Below are 16847 nucleotides of genomic sequence, written 5' to 3' on the forward strand. Positions count from 1 at the left end.
ACACTATAAATCTATGTCGTACAGGAATACACAAAATGTTATATAACAGTATAGACAGTATGGATCTAGTTTCACTTCCGTCGTGGGATCGTTAATTTATATCCCCATAAATTATTGTAAATGTCCTCAGATAACAAAGAATTTGGAGTGTTACAAATGCTCAGCTGAAATATACACAACTGTACAGACAGATACAAATAATGTCTTCAACTTCAAATATAGATTGGATACTTTAAAATATTAACCTTATAACGACTTTGACGGAGCATGCATTTGGGTGGTACGCAGTATATGGTTTTTATATTATAATTCCAGGCTGTGTGAAGTTAGCTCAACCAAAAATGCATATCACGTGCTTTCACTGGCCACCGAGGGAACTTTTGAATGTTCAGCAGCTCGACATACGACATGCGCGTGACATTCATATTTTGAATGTTCAGTGGCTAGACATACGACATACTGAATCTAAATGTCGTATGTCGTATGTCGTATGTCGAGCCGCTGAACATTCAAAAGTTCATTCGTTGGCCAGTGAAAACACATGATATGAATTTTTTTAATGTTGATTGTCGTATGTCGTATGTTGAGCTAACTTCACACAGCCATAATTTCATGGGAATTGTACAAAAGACGCAAAATATATTAGTATCTAGAATTATATATCCAAAATTAAACTGCGACATAAAGCTGTCTCGTCCTTCTAGGGTTCATCAGTGAGTCTTAGGGCCTAAAGTGTTAATGTCAAGGAGAGGCGACTGAGAGAACTCAAAATGTGTCACAAGAAATGTCAAAGTATGGATAAAAAGATGAAATATCCCCATAATAATAAATTTCCTAACTTTTGATATTGGATTTCGAAAGAACATCAATCATATGTATATATTCCGAGCCGTGTCATTGTTAAAATGAATGAAAACATGAGATGCAGGTTTCATATGCCAATGGGATTATTTCTATAGGAATAGCGTTTTGTCTTTTTTATACAACTAGGGATTCTAGGAGGGCGATTTTAAATGCAGGTCAATCTCTAAGTGAGAAGTTTGCCACTAGTTGGGACACTAAAGAGCTATAAAGGTCAATGTCTCCAAGTTCTTATACCACTCAAAGAATAGGTCTGCACTTTAACGTTGTGCTAACTGTCAAAAGTATTTACAGCGTGACACCATTTTCTTCCTTGTGACATTTAGGAGACGGGAACAACTTGGAATACCTCTACTCTGTTCCAGGTCTGGTCAGATAGGGAACTGATGTACTCGTATCTATGAACACCCCCTGGGAATATTCTAATTCCCTCGGTACTCATTCCCTAATAAAAGCCAATATTTATAATGAGAATACAAAATAGGTATCCATAGGTAATTACAATGCTAACAAATAGCATGAATTTCGACAAACATAAACCCGGCGATAAAGCTGGTCGTGACTGACAGATATGGCTGATTATATAGAGACACGTGTTTTGTTGCAGAAACCGATTCCCTCCTCTCGATGACCAGATCCGTGGAATCCTATACCCGTTTATACCTGTACAGGTAAGGCTTAGATTTACCAGGTGAGAATCTATTTCTCCCTTTACCTGTACTATTGTACTTTTTGTGGTGAAGTGGGCGGTTATGTGATGAGGAATTTGATTGTTTGTCAACAAAATGAATGTGTTTTCCTAAGGTAAATAATCACAAGTAAACGATACCAGTGAACTGGTTTTGTAACATTTAGAGCTGGCTTTTGATGTGTGTGCTTGTGTGGTTAACCTATAGTTAGATTGGCACCTGAATTTAAACGCGTGTGTCGCTATTAGATTGCTATTACGTTGTCTGTTCACAGGAAATGTCAACAGATTATCTATTACCCGCGCGTACATAACCGCTGAGTACACAACCGTCTTTTAGGTTAAGAGTAGGTATGATTGCCTGTCAACCTCGCCAAAAGGTAACAACTGTATTATGTCCATACTCGTCCGACTAAGATCTTAGTGATGTTTATTTCTTTGTCGTCCCTTTGAGGAAGGGGACGCAATCTACCTGTATGTCGTATACTTTGATATTAATCTGACTGAAGTATTGTAAACTGTATACACCTACTGTAGATCTCCGTATTATCACTATTAATAATTAGTGTACTTTAAGGGAAAGTTGTCTTGTCCTTTTCTGTTTTCAAGTACATTGTATATGACAGTGTATCTTGTAAACGTGATTGGTTCTTTATTTTGTATTGTTTAACGTCTTATCAACAGCCATGATTATTTAAGGACGGCTACTCATGAGTACCAGATGCATGCGTGCGGTGAGTGCGTGTGTATCTTAATCTAAACCATATCATTTTATTACATTTCTTTGAATTTCATACATGATATATACATATATGTACATATGAGTATGGACAGGATTCAGAAAAAAATATGCTGGTGTGTATTTTGTGAGGCTGTGGTATGTGTTTGTGTCTTTGTGATTGTGCTGAACTGATATATAGACTGTAAAGTGTTACCTCACTGAAGCATACTGTCGAAGATACCCAGCAGGGCACTCTACCTTAAAGATCCCTGCCCCTGCCCCCTCCGCCCCCCCCCCCCCCCCCCCCCCTACATAGATTTCGTTACTCACCTGATCAACATTACGACAATTTGTTTACCGTACTTACCTTAAATATTTTACTGTTAATCATGTTTAACATAAATACGGTGCAAAAAGTTGCTTCTTTTCAAGAAAGATTTATCATAGCTGTAGTCATTTCGAACAGAAGTTTCAATGCACAGCTTTTGGTAATGGTAATGGGATCTTTAATATCTGTCATCATCGCCAACAGGTTTCGTGCAAGCTATATAAACAATCTACCTGCCCAGGTATACATTTCCATTGTTGTCATATGCAAATTGTATGCTAGCGCTCAATACATGTGCACGTCTTTGTTAAACCCAAAGGTTTAAAGTAATAAAGAATTGAATCGTGCCTGTTAACGACGTTGTTTACCCGTATTTAAAAAGTACTTCGCCGGTATCGTATAATTACGAATCTGTACCGCCTATAGTGAGAATAGTCACACCAAACAGATATACCAGAACACGTGGTGTGGGTATCCGTTGTTGATTTCACACCTCTTTGTGTCTCAGAACCTTGTTAACGTTTTATGACCATTTTATTTCCTTTTCTATAGCTCCTGAAATTAGAAAGTTTGACAGCAAGTGTTGATCGCTGTGAAATATGCCCTGGTTGACCGAAAACCAATATCTTAAATTTCCTTTAATAATTCCGAAACGAAGCAGTTGTTGAGATTTTCAGTCGAAAACCATTGAACAGGAACTTTATTTTCGATTGCATCTTTATGATAATTTTCAAACAGAGATTTGTCTTTGATTGTGTTAAGTAATTACGAGTTCGGCAGTTTTATGAAGAAATCTTTACGTGTTCACGTTGGCAGCCTTATACAGAATATATATAACAGTGTCAAAGCAGAGCGGACAAATTAAATCGTAACCCAAACTGAAAATGGAACAGTAAGATGATCACTCTGAAACAAAAGGAAAGGCAACATTAGGGAGTAGCGAGATATCGACACAAAACGAAACCCAAATTGACCAAGCAGACACCAAACAAACAGCAACATCAAAAACACCGAACCAACAGCAACTCGGTAAACATCAAAACAACAGCAACTCATGAGACGTCAAAACAACAGTAACTCTGGATTTACAAACCAACCGCAACATTGGACACACCGAACCAACAGTAACTCGGGAAACACCAAAACAACAGCAACTCAGCAGACGTCAAAACAAAAGTTACTTATGAGACACCAAGCAACAGAAGCTCGGGAGACGTCAAAACAGCAGTAACTCAGGATACACAAAAATAACAGTAACTCTTGAGACGCCAAATCAACAGCAATTATGGAAAGATCGAAACAACAGTAACTCTGAAAACACCGAAACAAGCATAACTAACCCGAGAGACACCAAAACAACAGCAACAAAATCCAGGAGAAACCATCGATACATAAAGGATACAAACCTTAAACAAACAATAAACTGCTCCTTCTGCAACTTCGCTAGCCAAGGGTGTTCATTACGATACTCTCCTTTTACGAAAAGGATAGTATTGTATTGAACACCCTTGGCTAGCGAATTTGCTCCTTCTGTAAACGATCAGATAAAAGTCATGACAAAATCCATTTTTTTTTTTATATTTACATGTCTCCCTTCGTCAGCTTAGTATATACGCAGCACGGGAATCGGTAACATAATTATGTCGTCGTCTATTTGTGACGTTATCGGAACATCAATTAGACGGCGCAATTTTCTCCTGTTACTCGGTGATCACTGCACAAAAATTTAACTTCAAGTGAGTATTTTGTCAAAAACTAAACTGAATATTGCGGAAATTGGCACATATTTAACTTCTACACGAGGTAAGCTAACAACAAATGGCTGAAGCGTACAGTTCTAAGAGAACATTTGACCACGTCACTACTAAATCTGTGTCAATACACGCTGTAGTTAATCTGAGACGGAAATTTTGGATGGTGAATATATCAATTAATTAAAAACGTAAAAGGTATTTAACAAAAATTTTGAGTTGTTTCTTTTAATGTTGTTAACAATATTAGTGTGTTTACGTAGATTCACTGGAACTAAATTATCTTAGTAACCACGACTGCCGTAGTTACCAACGTCGAAACAAACCATGAATGGTATTTTCTTCGTACTGTATTTGAACGATTTGTTTAATGTAAATATAAGGATGGTACCTCCTTTTGACTGCGTATACGGTAGTATGCCCGTAGTTGACGCGCTAACCATAGGAAATGTTCGTTCGTTGCCAACTGCGGTCATACTACCATATACGCAGTCAAAAGGAGGTACGACCCTTAAGTATCTAAAAAAATAATAATAATAATAAGCTCGTGTCAACAGAAGGGACCTGCGCTACTGATAATCAACTCATAATTTTCACTTAATATTTTAAACCCAATGTCAATTTCTCCAAAATATTTAAGGTATTTTTCTTAAACAGGATGGAACACACCGTTCGGGATGATACACAGGTAACCACCGTGTGTTGTTTTATCTTAATTACATCAAACCACTGTGCTCCTCTCTGTTTTGGGAGTTCAAAATATCAAAAGATGGTAAACAATTGAGCTCATATTTTTCATCTTCGTAAGACGAGAATCTTAGTATATACAGGTACAAAACTGATAAGGTATCTAGGCTAGGATAGACAGCCACATGTTGTATAAACGCTACATATTACAGCACATGCCCGGATTTTCATATTTAAATTACGATAATTTTCTATCTCTTAGAGATAAGCATCAAAACATCTTACACGGGACAGCCTGTTGCTAACTCTAGGGGAGCGTCTCAAAGTCCATTCCCAATGTGTAGCTATGGAAATAGAGCAAGACGAGAATGGACGTTTTTAGAACGTGTTGATAATTCGCACAAGTCGGTTCAAAGGGTAATATTTACTTTTCATATAGCGCGGGGAAGCTTAGAACTGTAACGTATGTTGTTAGTGTGAATCATATCTAGCTCAAGCAGCTGTAGAATGTACGCTCAGGGGTCGCTAGTTCGAGCCAGTGCCGAGAGAATATTTCAGCCTACGGATTCCTATTGCATCGTTAATCGTTGGAGGCGCCTAATGTGAGAGACCATGCATATCGGAGAATTTCTTCCGTGCTATTCGCCTATTGACACTGAAAAGACCAAAATCAACCATTGTAGCACATGTTACATACGTCACTTACTGTTTTGCATACTAAAGGCCGTCGTCGTCATTTGACATCAGACCCCAATTAATATGTTTCATTTAATGTTAAAGTTGAGGGATTTTATTGGGGAATATTGATAAAACCGGGATCTGGTAACCACGAAGAAAATGCATTGTCTAAAACGAGAACAGTCATTACAGAATACGTTTGTAGTATGTCTGTAGTATGTCTGTAGTATGTTTGTAGTATGTTTGTAGAGAAACGACACTTACGAATCGTTTTGTTCCAATTCCTTGCAACGGGAAATGACAGCTTAATCAATACGCATACCTGGTCTTTATATTTCACTACAGTTTACTATGATACATCTCCATATCTATAATTAAATCCAATATTCTCTTAACAATCCAATCTATCTACCGTCTGTCTGGATAGTTTAATTTTATTAAGATTTCAATCTCTGATTTTAAAAACTATTCTTGAAATACAATGTATGTTAGGATCGCGCTTTACTCCTGAGAAGTCGTTCATGATCCTTGACATTCTATGACAACAATACAATCTTACATGTTTCTTTACGTAAGCTATTTTGTGGTATCCATTGTACCGTGTAAGCTATTAGTCGACAAAACTGATGTTTAGCTATTTTCAGAGATCGTACGCACTTGTTCATAAACGATTTGCGTACTGAGATATCCCCCGTAATATATGCTAACGATCATACCATCCACTTCCTCACTGACTCTGTATCCGCTGATGGCCGGCCCCTGATAAGTTGCTACCCTGTAAAAACATCATTTGTGGGACACCCCATCTTATATCAGAACCTTAATGTCACCGCATGCAGAGAGATCACCTGTATTCAGTCAGCTTTTCTGTTCGTTTTATTTCTCAAAATAGTTTTTATAAGATAAGTATTGCAGCTTCCAAACGTTGTTTAAGATTTGAAATTCGTGTTTGACCTATATCCTGTTCCCGACCTGTTTCTGCCATATTAACAGGTGTTATCACTACCAAACCAGCCGTACGAATGAAGATGTAATTTCATGCTAAGAACCACGATTTTTTTTTTTATAAAAAGAACCCCAAAAATTAAACTTTTTAACAAAGATACTCACTGGTAAACAAAGCACTATATCTGGTAGACCATGCAGTGTTCGCCTGGTGTCCCACCTGTTGTCCCACCTGTTGACCCGCCTGGTGTCCCCCATGTAGGCCAGCCTGGTGTCTCACCTGTTGGTCCACCTGATGCCCCACATGTAGGCCCGCCTGGTTTCCCGCCTGGCGTCTCACCTGTTGGCCCGCCTGGTGCCCCCCATGTAGGCCCGCCTGGCGTCTCACCAGTTGGCCCGCCTGGTGCCCCCCATGTAGGCCCGCCTGGTGTCTCATCTGTTGGTCCAACTGGTGTCTCACCTGATGCCCCGCCTGATGCCCCACATGTAGGCCCGCCTGTTATCCCACCTTTTGGCCCACCTGGTGTCTCACCTGATGCCCCGCCTGATGCCCCACATGTAGGCCCGCCTGATGTCTCACCTGTTGGTCCACCTGATGCCCCACATGTAGGTCCGCCTGGTGTCCGGCCTAATGACTTCATAGAAAGGACCTAGGAATCAGTTACCTGTTTGTTCGGTCTATCATCCCGTGAACAACCAGGGTCATTTTGAGGTGGAATATATTTGTAGCAGCTGGTGGCTACCTCAATGAACATCATACGGGACGCTCGTCGCATGCCATCCAGAGTAATTAGGGTAACGCGTCTTTGCTCAAGGAAAAAATTATGACAGCATAGACCGGTACGTTTTTAGCTTCCAGAGAACAGGTAAGAAACGTCGAACCAAGCACCTCGCATCCTTAATCTGAGGTTACGTATAGTAAGTCGACGCCCCAGCCGACTGATGTGTATCGCAGCCCCATTAGTTAAACTGAAGTAATTTGGACCACAGGGACATGTAAACTAGACAAATAATCTAGAAAAAGCATATAGGATGCAAAGTATGTTGCATGCATGTCCCTGTGGATGCATCTTTCGCTAGCCAAAGCTTCTGACTACGTTGAGTGTAAGGTGATCAGAAGCCTTGGATAGCGAAGATACTGTGGTTGTGTAATAATGTGTCTTGTTAGAGATAGGCTTTGTCACCACGCAATTTGTAATAACGACGCAATCTGCAATAAAAATAATCCGTCTTTTTGTTCTGGATGAAATCGGCACCAGACTGAAGATAATTTTTCCTCTGTACATGTTTCAACCTAATTTTAACAAAATTCTTGTATATTACTTAAAATGACATTTGAAAAAAAAAATCACTCTTTGATCATCCTTCTCAATGTATGTATAATATTTTCAGACGTGTTAGGGCTAATCGAAACATCTCGCGGAAATTTCAGACAATTTTAGAAAATCTGTCAAATTCTCCGAGATGTAGCATTGGTTTTACTGCTTTTTAAAACGTTTTAGGGAAAGTGTCGACGATTCCCGTGTGCGATTGTATATCTTATAGGGAACTATTGTGTGATTATGGCTATTTCAAGTCATCTGCCAACAAAGCTAATTACCAATTCGCAAACTTGAATACGAAACTACTTATCGTGTTACGTTTCAGTTAATGGTAAAATTATCTTGGAAACAATTTGAAAATTTCTTATCTTACTTACTTTATTTTATTTTTAATTAGTTTGCTGAACCGCGTCACTTTGAGAAACGGAAATACCTCTGTGATAGGACGCAAATTGAATAAACAAATTGATTAATTTTCACAGGAGGACGGTATAGACACATACATGTAGATGTAGAAGTATTATTCTGTAAACCTAACAAAACTGTTCATATCTGCGTCCATTTAAAACAAATAGTGTTGTCGGTATACTACGTCGAGATTTTTTATTTTTCTTATTTGACATGAGAACTGGGGGCCAATGAAATTCAATGTACGTTTAATGTTATCCATTTTTGACACCAAAACAGAACGCATGGTCAATTGACAGCTAGGTAAAAGTTCAACATGAGGGTGTACTATACCATAAACTTTGAATTACTCCTAGTGTTTCTAAAATCACCCAAAACCAAAATTCTATACTTAATCAATGCATTGCCTATGTGGGTAAAATTTCTCCCGAGTACCTAAAGAGTGGCCACGCCCAGGGGTAAACATTTAAAATACAGTGATAAATATTTACATATCTACTGAGAAGTGTGGTAATATCTGAAACTTGATAACCTATCTTTTGCATGGTAAATATAATGAATATTTATAATTACTTAATATAAATATTTCCTCATCGGGTGATACCTGGGGTCAAAGTTCAGTTATGGTCTGGAATAACCACTTGGAAATGTTAAGCTTTTACATTTGAATTATATCAAGTATTTGTGGATAGACTTTAAATTTAATAATAATAATAATAATAAATACCTAGACTAGTACAGTCTTAAATCTTAAAAAAAAAAAACCTTCTAGGTATTCTATTATTCTACAAATAATTGTGATAATCAATTATAGATATGTGAGCTGGAACAGATATCGCAGTGAAATAACGTCAAATATTTCACTTAAAAAAAATCCATTTGAACTTTGAACTGAAAACCGGGGATATTTTTTGCCATGTGCACGTGATCATACCGTCGTCTTCAGGTAGCTGTGCATTGCAACGCGCAGCCGCGGAAACCGGGTCATCAGCGATTTTCCAGTTCTAGGTTGGTAACTTACATTTCAGGACCAGACAGTGAACAAACAAGGGCCTCTTCTTATTTACATTTAGGACATCAAATTTTGAATTCGCAGGTTTTCTTCTCCTTTGAAGACCATAGTTCCCTTTGCTTTACGTACCGACGAGGTCACTTTCTGTCTGGGCTATGTACAGTACACTGGACGGACGGACGGACTGATACAGTATACTGTGGTCGTCAAGATAACTATGAAATCTCCCGAGTTCATTTCCGGTAACAAAACATCCTCTTTTCTCATCTTCCTTTTAAACAGTATAGGATGTCTTAAGTTCTCTAGAAGTTACTGATTCCACTATAACTGATGTCAAACACCTAATATCGGTCAAAATCATAAGCCAATTACTGATCTGCAGCCTACATGAGGTCATTTCAAGTCTGTGTATTGATAGCCTGCATGAGGTCATTTCAAGTCTGTGTATTGATAGCCTGCATGAGGTCATTTCAAGTCTGTGTATTGATAGCTTGTTTTTCACTCCCCCCCCCCCCCCCGAGATTAATCTCTCGCCTCCTAATATTCCCCCATCCTTTGTATACCTTGATCAAATTCCCACAGGGCTTGGTTCTGCTTGTGATAAAGAGATTCAGGTAAATTTGGATGGCACCCATGGCAGTGTAACAATTTCAAGATGGCTATCTCAATCGTGTTCCAAACCCTCCGACTTGCATTAGATGCTTACACCAATCTATATATATTAACCAACAGCGGATTAGCTGTATTATCTTAAACTTCTGATACTTCAAAGGAAAGTTGATTTTCCAATAGAGCTTGCTGTTTACAATGCCAAAATCCAGGATTTTTGAAAGGGAATATATTTTTTTTTCAGGTGAGTGGGTTGGAGTGGCACTATAATTAATACAGAACTTAACTTTGTGTATTCCTGTCTCTATGAGATGGTAGATGGGGAAGACTGTTTTATTGAAAACAATTTTTCACTGACAGTTAAAGGCAGGGGTTGCTGTTAGCATCCTAATTCACGTCTCTTGAGCAGGAGGGACATACATACATGTATTTCAGCAGCAGTAAAATTGTAAAAATAATTAGTTCCAATTAAACTAGAATGTCTAGCTTTATCTATACAATGTATATGTGTCAACCCAATCATACCATATAGCATGATGGAAGGTTTGTGGTGAAAACTTTTTATTTAAAAAGGACTTGAGGAAATGGATTTGATTGGTTTTGGTCAACAAGAAAAACAAAAATAAACCAGTAGGTAACTATCCTCAACAGAATTGGCAGATCATTAGATATATGTCGCTTAATTCTGGTGAAATTTCAGTCACACAATTACTAAGTATACATATAGGTCACCCCAGGTGAAAGGTCACTTAATTAAGCATATACGTGTAATTATGGCCTATCATAATGGAGGAGTACAAGAATGAAAGAAGGCTACTGACCTCTGATGAAAGGTTAGGCAATCAAATATAGGTCACTAATCTCTGGTAAATGGTCATAAATATAGGTCACTGGCCTCTTAGAAAAAGTGGAGGCAGTTAAATATAGGTCCCTGATCTCTGGTGAAAAGTAAGGCAACTTAGGTCAACAACTTCTAGTGTGGGCCACAGTTGAATATAGGTCACTGTCTCTGGTAAAAGATTATTTAAATCTAGGTCACAGTCTTCTAGTTAAAGGTCAGACAGTTGAATATAGGTCACTGATCTCTTGTAAAAAGTCATAAATCTAGGTCACTGTCATCTATAAAAAAAAAATGCAATTTAATTTATTATAGGTCATTGATCTCTGGTGAAATATTATGCCATTGAATAGAGGTCACCAATCTCTGGTAAAAGGTCATATACATCTAGGTCACTGTCATCTAATTAAAGGTCAGACAATTAAATATAGTTCATTGATCTCTGGTGAAAAGTCAATAGACTACAGCCATTGATATCAAATTGGTTACTTTGGAATTATGAAAGTTATCCATCCATAATGGATACCAGTGAAACATCCATGTCTTTCTATGAGGACTTCCAATTAGTAACTTTTATAAACTGGTTGATAATATACTGTACAGTTTATATGTAGTGGTGACAGCATGGCTCAAAGTGGATATTTTTACCAGCTGGCCTCTTTGGCTACCAAGTCATAAAATCTAGGTGCCAATTGGAAAAGTTAGTTGCCTGGCCTAGTCGTCTTAAATTAAAAAAAAAAGAATTAATTCTTTAGACCAGTATAACATCTCTCTGTAACTTTATCAATTGTACACATCATTTTATCATTGAATGCAATCTTTGAAAGATTAACCAAATCACAAATTTTCCCCTTTTTGTTTGGTGGCCATGCAGGTGCCTTATAGGTCAATAACTGGTCGCCAATGGTGAATTTAAGGTGCATGGCAACTAATATGGGTGCCACCTTGAGCCCTGTGTAACAGGCATTCTATATGGACAGGTGGTCTTTTTAGAGAGTTATCCTGTACATATAGAAAACACCTTTTTGGATATTTTTAGATGGTTGTTTTCAATATTTTGTTGTTATGCGCAGGTGGTGTATTTAGAGAAATGTGTCATTTCTGTTTATAAAAACTCCTTGGATGTTTGTTAGATGGTTGTTATCAGCAGGTGGTCATTGTAGACAGATGGTCTTTATATTAAGGTGATGAAACTGAGTGCTATAATCGGCTTTCATTGACATCAAATCTGCACATCTTTCATCATAAATGTTATCTTGTTTTCCCAGTATATGTATGTTATAAACATCTTCTGATTTTGAATTTAGATGTATTTACAAATTACATCTCACAGAATTGGTAAACCATTGGATTAGTGATGAGAACTACCACAATATAATATTATTTGATATACATGTAGATGATGGCTGATGCAGTATTTCCAGCAAGATAGGCCACATTTCTTGAGCTGTATTTAAAAAAACTGAAGCTCTCGGACAAATGTTTCATGGAAAGTTGTTTGGTAAGATAAAGGTTCTAGTATGTATTTCATAGTTTCCACATTTGTGTAGCTTGGTTACATTAACCTCCGTGGGGTACCGTAGATATGATGGACTCGGCAACATTTCACGGACCATTTCTTGTTCCCAGTCAAACATGCCAACACTGTTGGTAACCACGTTAAATAGAAATGCAGAAAAAATCAAGACTCAGCTTGAAAACATGTTTCTTGTTGGTTTCCAAATGTTTATCATATAGCCGGTGTTTACTGCTTGTGTGTATGAGAGAAAGAGAATGCACGATGCATGTAGTTTAATGTATACAACTGGTGCTCTGATTCGACAGTAGGTAATGTAGTGTGGTCATGTGGTTAGACCCATTAGGACTTCCAATTGACCATTAAATTGGACAGGACAGCGAACTGATTTTTTTTGCTGGACCTTGCTGGACAATACATAAGCTTAAACATTGATATGTTTATCAAAGTTCTGTAGCCTGTGATTATATATACAATGTACATGTTATACAGAAAGGCAGAGTTTGTGTGAAATGTATCATCACATGGTGGCTGGCCCGCCGGAGCAGCATTATTTGTAATCAAGCCTGTCAAACAAAAAATATAACAAACATTTGGAAGGAAATAGAGTAATAAACCTCCAATATTTATCTTGTTTAATGGAGAGGAAAGTTCTAGCATTTTATATAAAAGGGATAGAAAATAAACACCCTTTCTACCCTCTGCCCAAAGCACCATGTTGAAATACCTGTGATATAGATATATATAAAAATACAACAACAAACCAAAACAAAAAGCAAAACAAGTTCTCCTGGGATGCCCTGTGCTAAATATTTCGCACAAAAACAATATGCTGAGATGAAAATCAAATACTATGAAGTTTGTTCCAATGAAATCCAGAGGCCCAGGTTCATATAGTTTTGGACCAGTAGCTTGTCCACATATACATACAATGTGTTCAAAATAATGACTTTGAGGCACTGTCAAGGATGCAAGGGACAAGTGGATTCAAAAGACCCATGGTAATGATGTTACTGCAATGGGTGAGCATCAAGTTTGTGATCACTGTAACCTAACCCAATTTGCAAAGTCAGAAAAATGAAATTTCATCTTCATGAGCTGCAGAATATAACATATTCTTAGAAAAGACCCTATTATGTCATTCCTACTTAGAAGGTTTTACTTATGCTAGATTTATTCTGATTAGTAACAAAGGTGAGTGATACATGCACATTTGACCTTTTGTTTTGCCCTAACCAATCCATTAACATTGAAACGAAACACAACTGATTTAATAAGCTTGAACTCGGTGATGTTTAATTCCTAATGATGAAATTGAGACATTAATAGTTTGGCTATTTTCTATATGTTTGTTTACACTGTTGTATATATGTTTGAACTAATGTGCACTGAAACAAAATCAGACAAAATATAGTTCCATGTTTTTTCTTATTTTGCCAGTATTTCTTTGAACATGGCAGACAGCTTGCCCTTCAGATGGTATAAGAGGCCCAAAGCCCGTCAATTTACTTCTCATTTTTCCGGTGCATAAACCACCTAATATGAGTGCTTTGAAGAGCACCTGTTGTGAGGGTATGTATATATAAATTACATTAATTATACAAAGTAATTAGAATTCTCTGTATCTAGGCTCTTGATCACACATTTGTTAAAGGCATAAATAACAAGAGTTTGATTGAGCCTGATTTATAGGTTTATAGGTGCCTGAGAGAGTCTACTTCTGGGGTTCAAAGAAGTTTTTGATTTTTCAGCAAAGTAAGGATTTATGTGAAACAATATAATCTGGTATAGCCTAAATCTAAACAAGACCAATTGTAACATACCGTATTTGACCTAATAAGGGCGCAGGGCGCGGGTAAATGACAGTGGGGGCGCCCTTATTAAGATTAGTTATTCTGAAGTTTTATGAAACAGACTATACCTTATAGCAGAATACCCAAGGTTGTGGAAACGGTAAAATATTCAGTCATAAAAATATTCCAGATGAAGATATCTATTCATTATCATATATTAAGCTTAAACATCACTTGAACACTCCTGTAAACTTGTAAACCATGCCAGCTGATCTTTAGACCAGAGAACGTGTGTTCCACCATTTATGTTCAAATGGAACTCTTTTGTGTTCTATTTATAGAAACAGGTGATTTCCCAGATCATATCAGACATCGTTTTCTTTGACCAAATAATTGATTTACAATGTCTTTTACTAGCTTTCTGTTCTGAACAAAAGTTATTTATCAACAAGAATGAAGTCTTTACTTTATCTTCAAATAAAGATGGTAAGTTATTATTTGTATGTGTGTTTAGTTTAGGGTGCTGAGAACTTTGCACTGACATGTCATATGTAGCCTGTAGGAATACACAAAATGTGGCAAAAACATGTGTTCCAGTTAGTTAATTTGCTGAAGAAAATTGAACACATAAGTAGTAAAATATTTCACATGAATTATTACTTTTTAACACCATTTTGACACTCAGTCATAGATTTATTTCCTTGAAAAAAGGTAGGGGCGCCCTTATTAGGGTAGGCGCCCTTATTAGGTCAAATACGGTATTTCTTCTTTTAAAAGAACTATTGAAGACATACATGATTACGTTAAAAAGTTACTTTGTTTTTGTTTTGTCCTTTTTTTCCCTTCATACAAATAACATTATCAAAGGTTTTCAGAGGTGAATATTTCTTTTGCAAATGTAATTCTGTTGATTGATAACAACAACACTAGAACTTTGAAATACATGAAACTTGTGCTTGTGCATGGCTTTGTTTTCCTCTAAACACCATTTAAATCTACTACTGTATTGCTACCACAAAAAAAGCTATCAAATATCACCTATGTATTATGATATCCCGTTTAATCTGTACTATATGTTTGTGTCAAAGGAGCCGTATACAGTGTATCTGTATCTATGTAACAGGAAAGGGAAGATACACTGACCAGACCAGGACTCGAACCCTGGACCTTGTGCAGATGTCTAGATGGACACTCACCATTTGAACTACCTGGTCACTGCCATTCAGTCCAGTTCAGTTCTGCTACATTCCTTTCTCCTTCAACAAAATCTTCAACACATTGACCCAAAACCACATCTATGGGTATTTAGTTCAGGCCACCAGATGTAACAGAAGAGGAGAAATCAATAACCAGACTGGGATTTGAACCCGGGACCTCAGATCTCTAGACTCTAACCATTTGTGCTACCTGGCCACTGACACTCAGCCCATTCCAGTTCCACTACATTGTGTATATATATATTATATATATATATATATATACCTAGAAGAGTCCAGCAATGGGAAGAAGCTGCTAGTAAGTTGGTTGTCAAACTTTGTTATTTTTTCCAATATTTACCCACTCCATGTGGATACAAACTTTTTCTCATTATATATATATATTTACATCTCTCCCTTCTTCAGCTTAGTAACATCTGACTGCGAATAAATCAGTGTATAGGCATGAAAATGACAGGCTCAGCGGATTAATAAGTGTTGGAATCAGTAACATATTCATTACGTTGTCTCTTTGTAACGTTATGGAACGTCAGCTATCTAGACGGCACCATTTTGAACGGACTGATCAACACAATTTTAGAGTTTTCTCCTGTTACCCAATGATCTCTTTACAAAAAGCTGACACGCTAACCATAGGAAATGTTTGTTGCCAACTGCGGGCTAACTACTGTATACTCAGTCAAAATGAGGTACAATCGTTAAATGTACATTTTGATGTCAAGGTAATATGCTGCCTTAAGTTAACTTAAATTAATACAAATTTAAAATTGAAGTCCCTAAATTCGGTTCACTATATTTCTTTTAAAGCCTATAACAAATTCCATATACATATACAATAAACTATTTCCTCTGGTTCCATCATTAAAAACAAAATTTGCTGTAGATTGTTTTAAATAAGGATTTGTACTCTTAGTTGTTATTGAAACTGTTTCAATGAAACTAAATAGCATTGTCATATGTCATATGTATTGTATTATTTATTTAATTGGATGAATTATGAGTTTATTTTGTTGTACTGACAAGAATGTCCGACTGAACACTTGTAAACAGAATCAGATGGAGAAGATATCAAAGGAATTTCTACCGATAGGAGTTCCCACCTAGATAGATTTGCAGGACGCTCAGATTAATGGGCTGGTATGGTTAAGTCATTAAATGAATTTAAAAAGAGTGGGGTTTTGGTTTTGTTTATTTGAATTTTCACGGAGGAAACATGTTGCAACTTTAAAAAATCCTTTTCTAAAGTGACAACATGTTAGCAGGGTAGAGTCTTGGCCCTACACTGTGCTGTGCGGTAGGACTAATAGAGATGAATGGCGTAGGAGGAAGCTAAGGGTCAAACTGATAAGAAATGTTTCAATCCAGGCGTGAATTGAATCGCTAACTGTTGTTAGGTCTTCTGTCTCCGGTAGCAATGGATGAAGTAATTTCTATATACATGTAACTCATTGCAATTTTAATTAGTTTGATTTA

The 16847-nt window shown here is 37.1% G+C and overlaps 1 protein-coding gene and 1 long non-coding RNA gene across 2 annotated transcripts; both read left to right on the forward strand.

The window, feature by feature from the left end:
• Window positions 1-6854: 6854 nt before the first annotated feature.
• Window positions 6855-7313, forward strand: LOC117342660 (non-classical arabinogalactan protein 31-like). The gene has a single exon (XM_033904861.1). The coding sequence runs from the start codon at window positions 6855-6857 to the stop codon at window positions 7311-7313; it is 459 nt and encodes a 152-aa protein (XP_033760752.1).
• A 2036-nt stretch (window positions 7314-9349) lies between these two features.
• LOC117341560 lies at window positions 9350-15614 on the forward strand. Its single transcript, XR_004535668.1, has 3 exons — window positions 9350-9397; window positions 13805-13936; window positions 15281-15614. It is a non-coding gene; the product is annotated as an uncharacterized LOC117341560 (long non-coding RNA).
• Window positions 15615-16847: the final 1233 nt, after the last annotated feature.

Source organism: Pecten maximus, chromosome 2 (assembly GCF_902652985.1).
Source record: "Pecten maximus chromosome 2, xPecMax1.1, whole genome shotgun sequence".
Classification (NCBI taxonomy): Eukaryota; Metazoa; Mollusca; class Bivalvia; order Pectinida; family Pectinidae; genus Pecten; species Pecten maximus.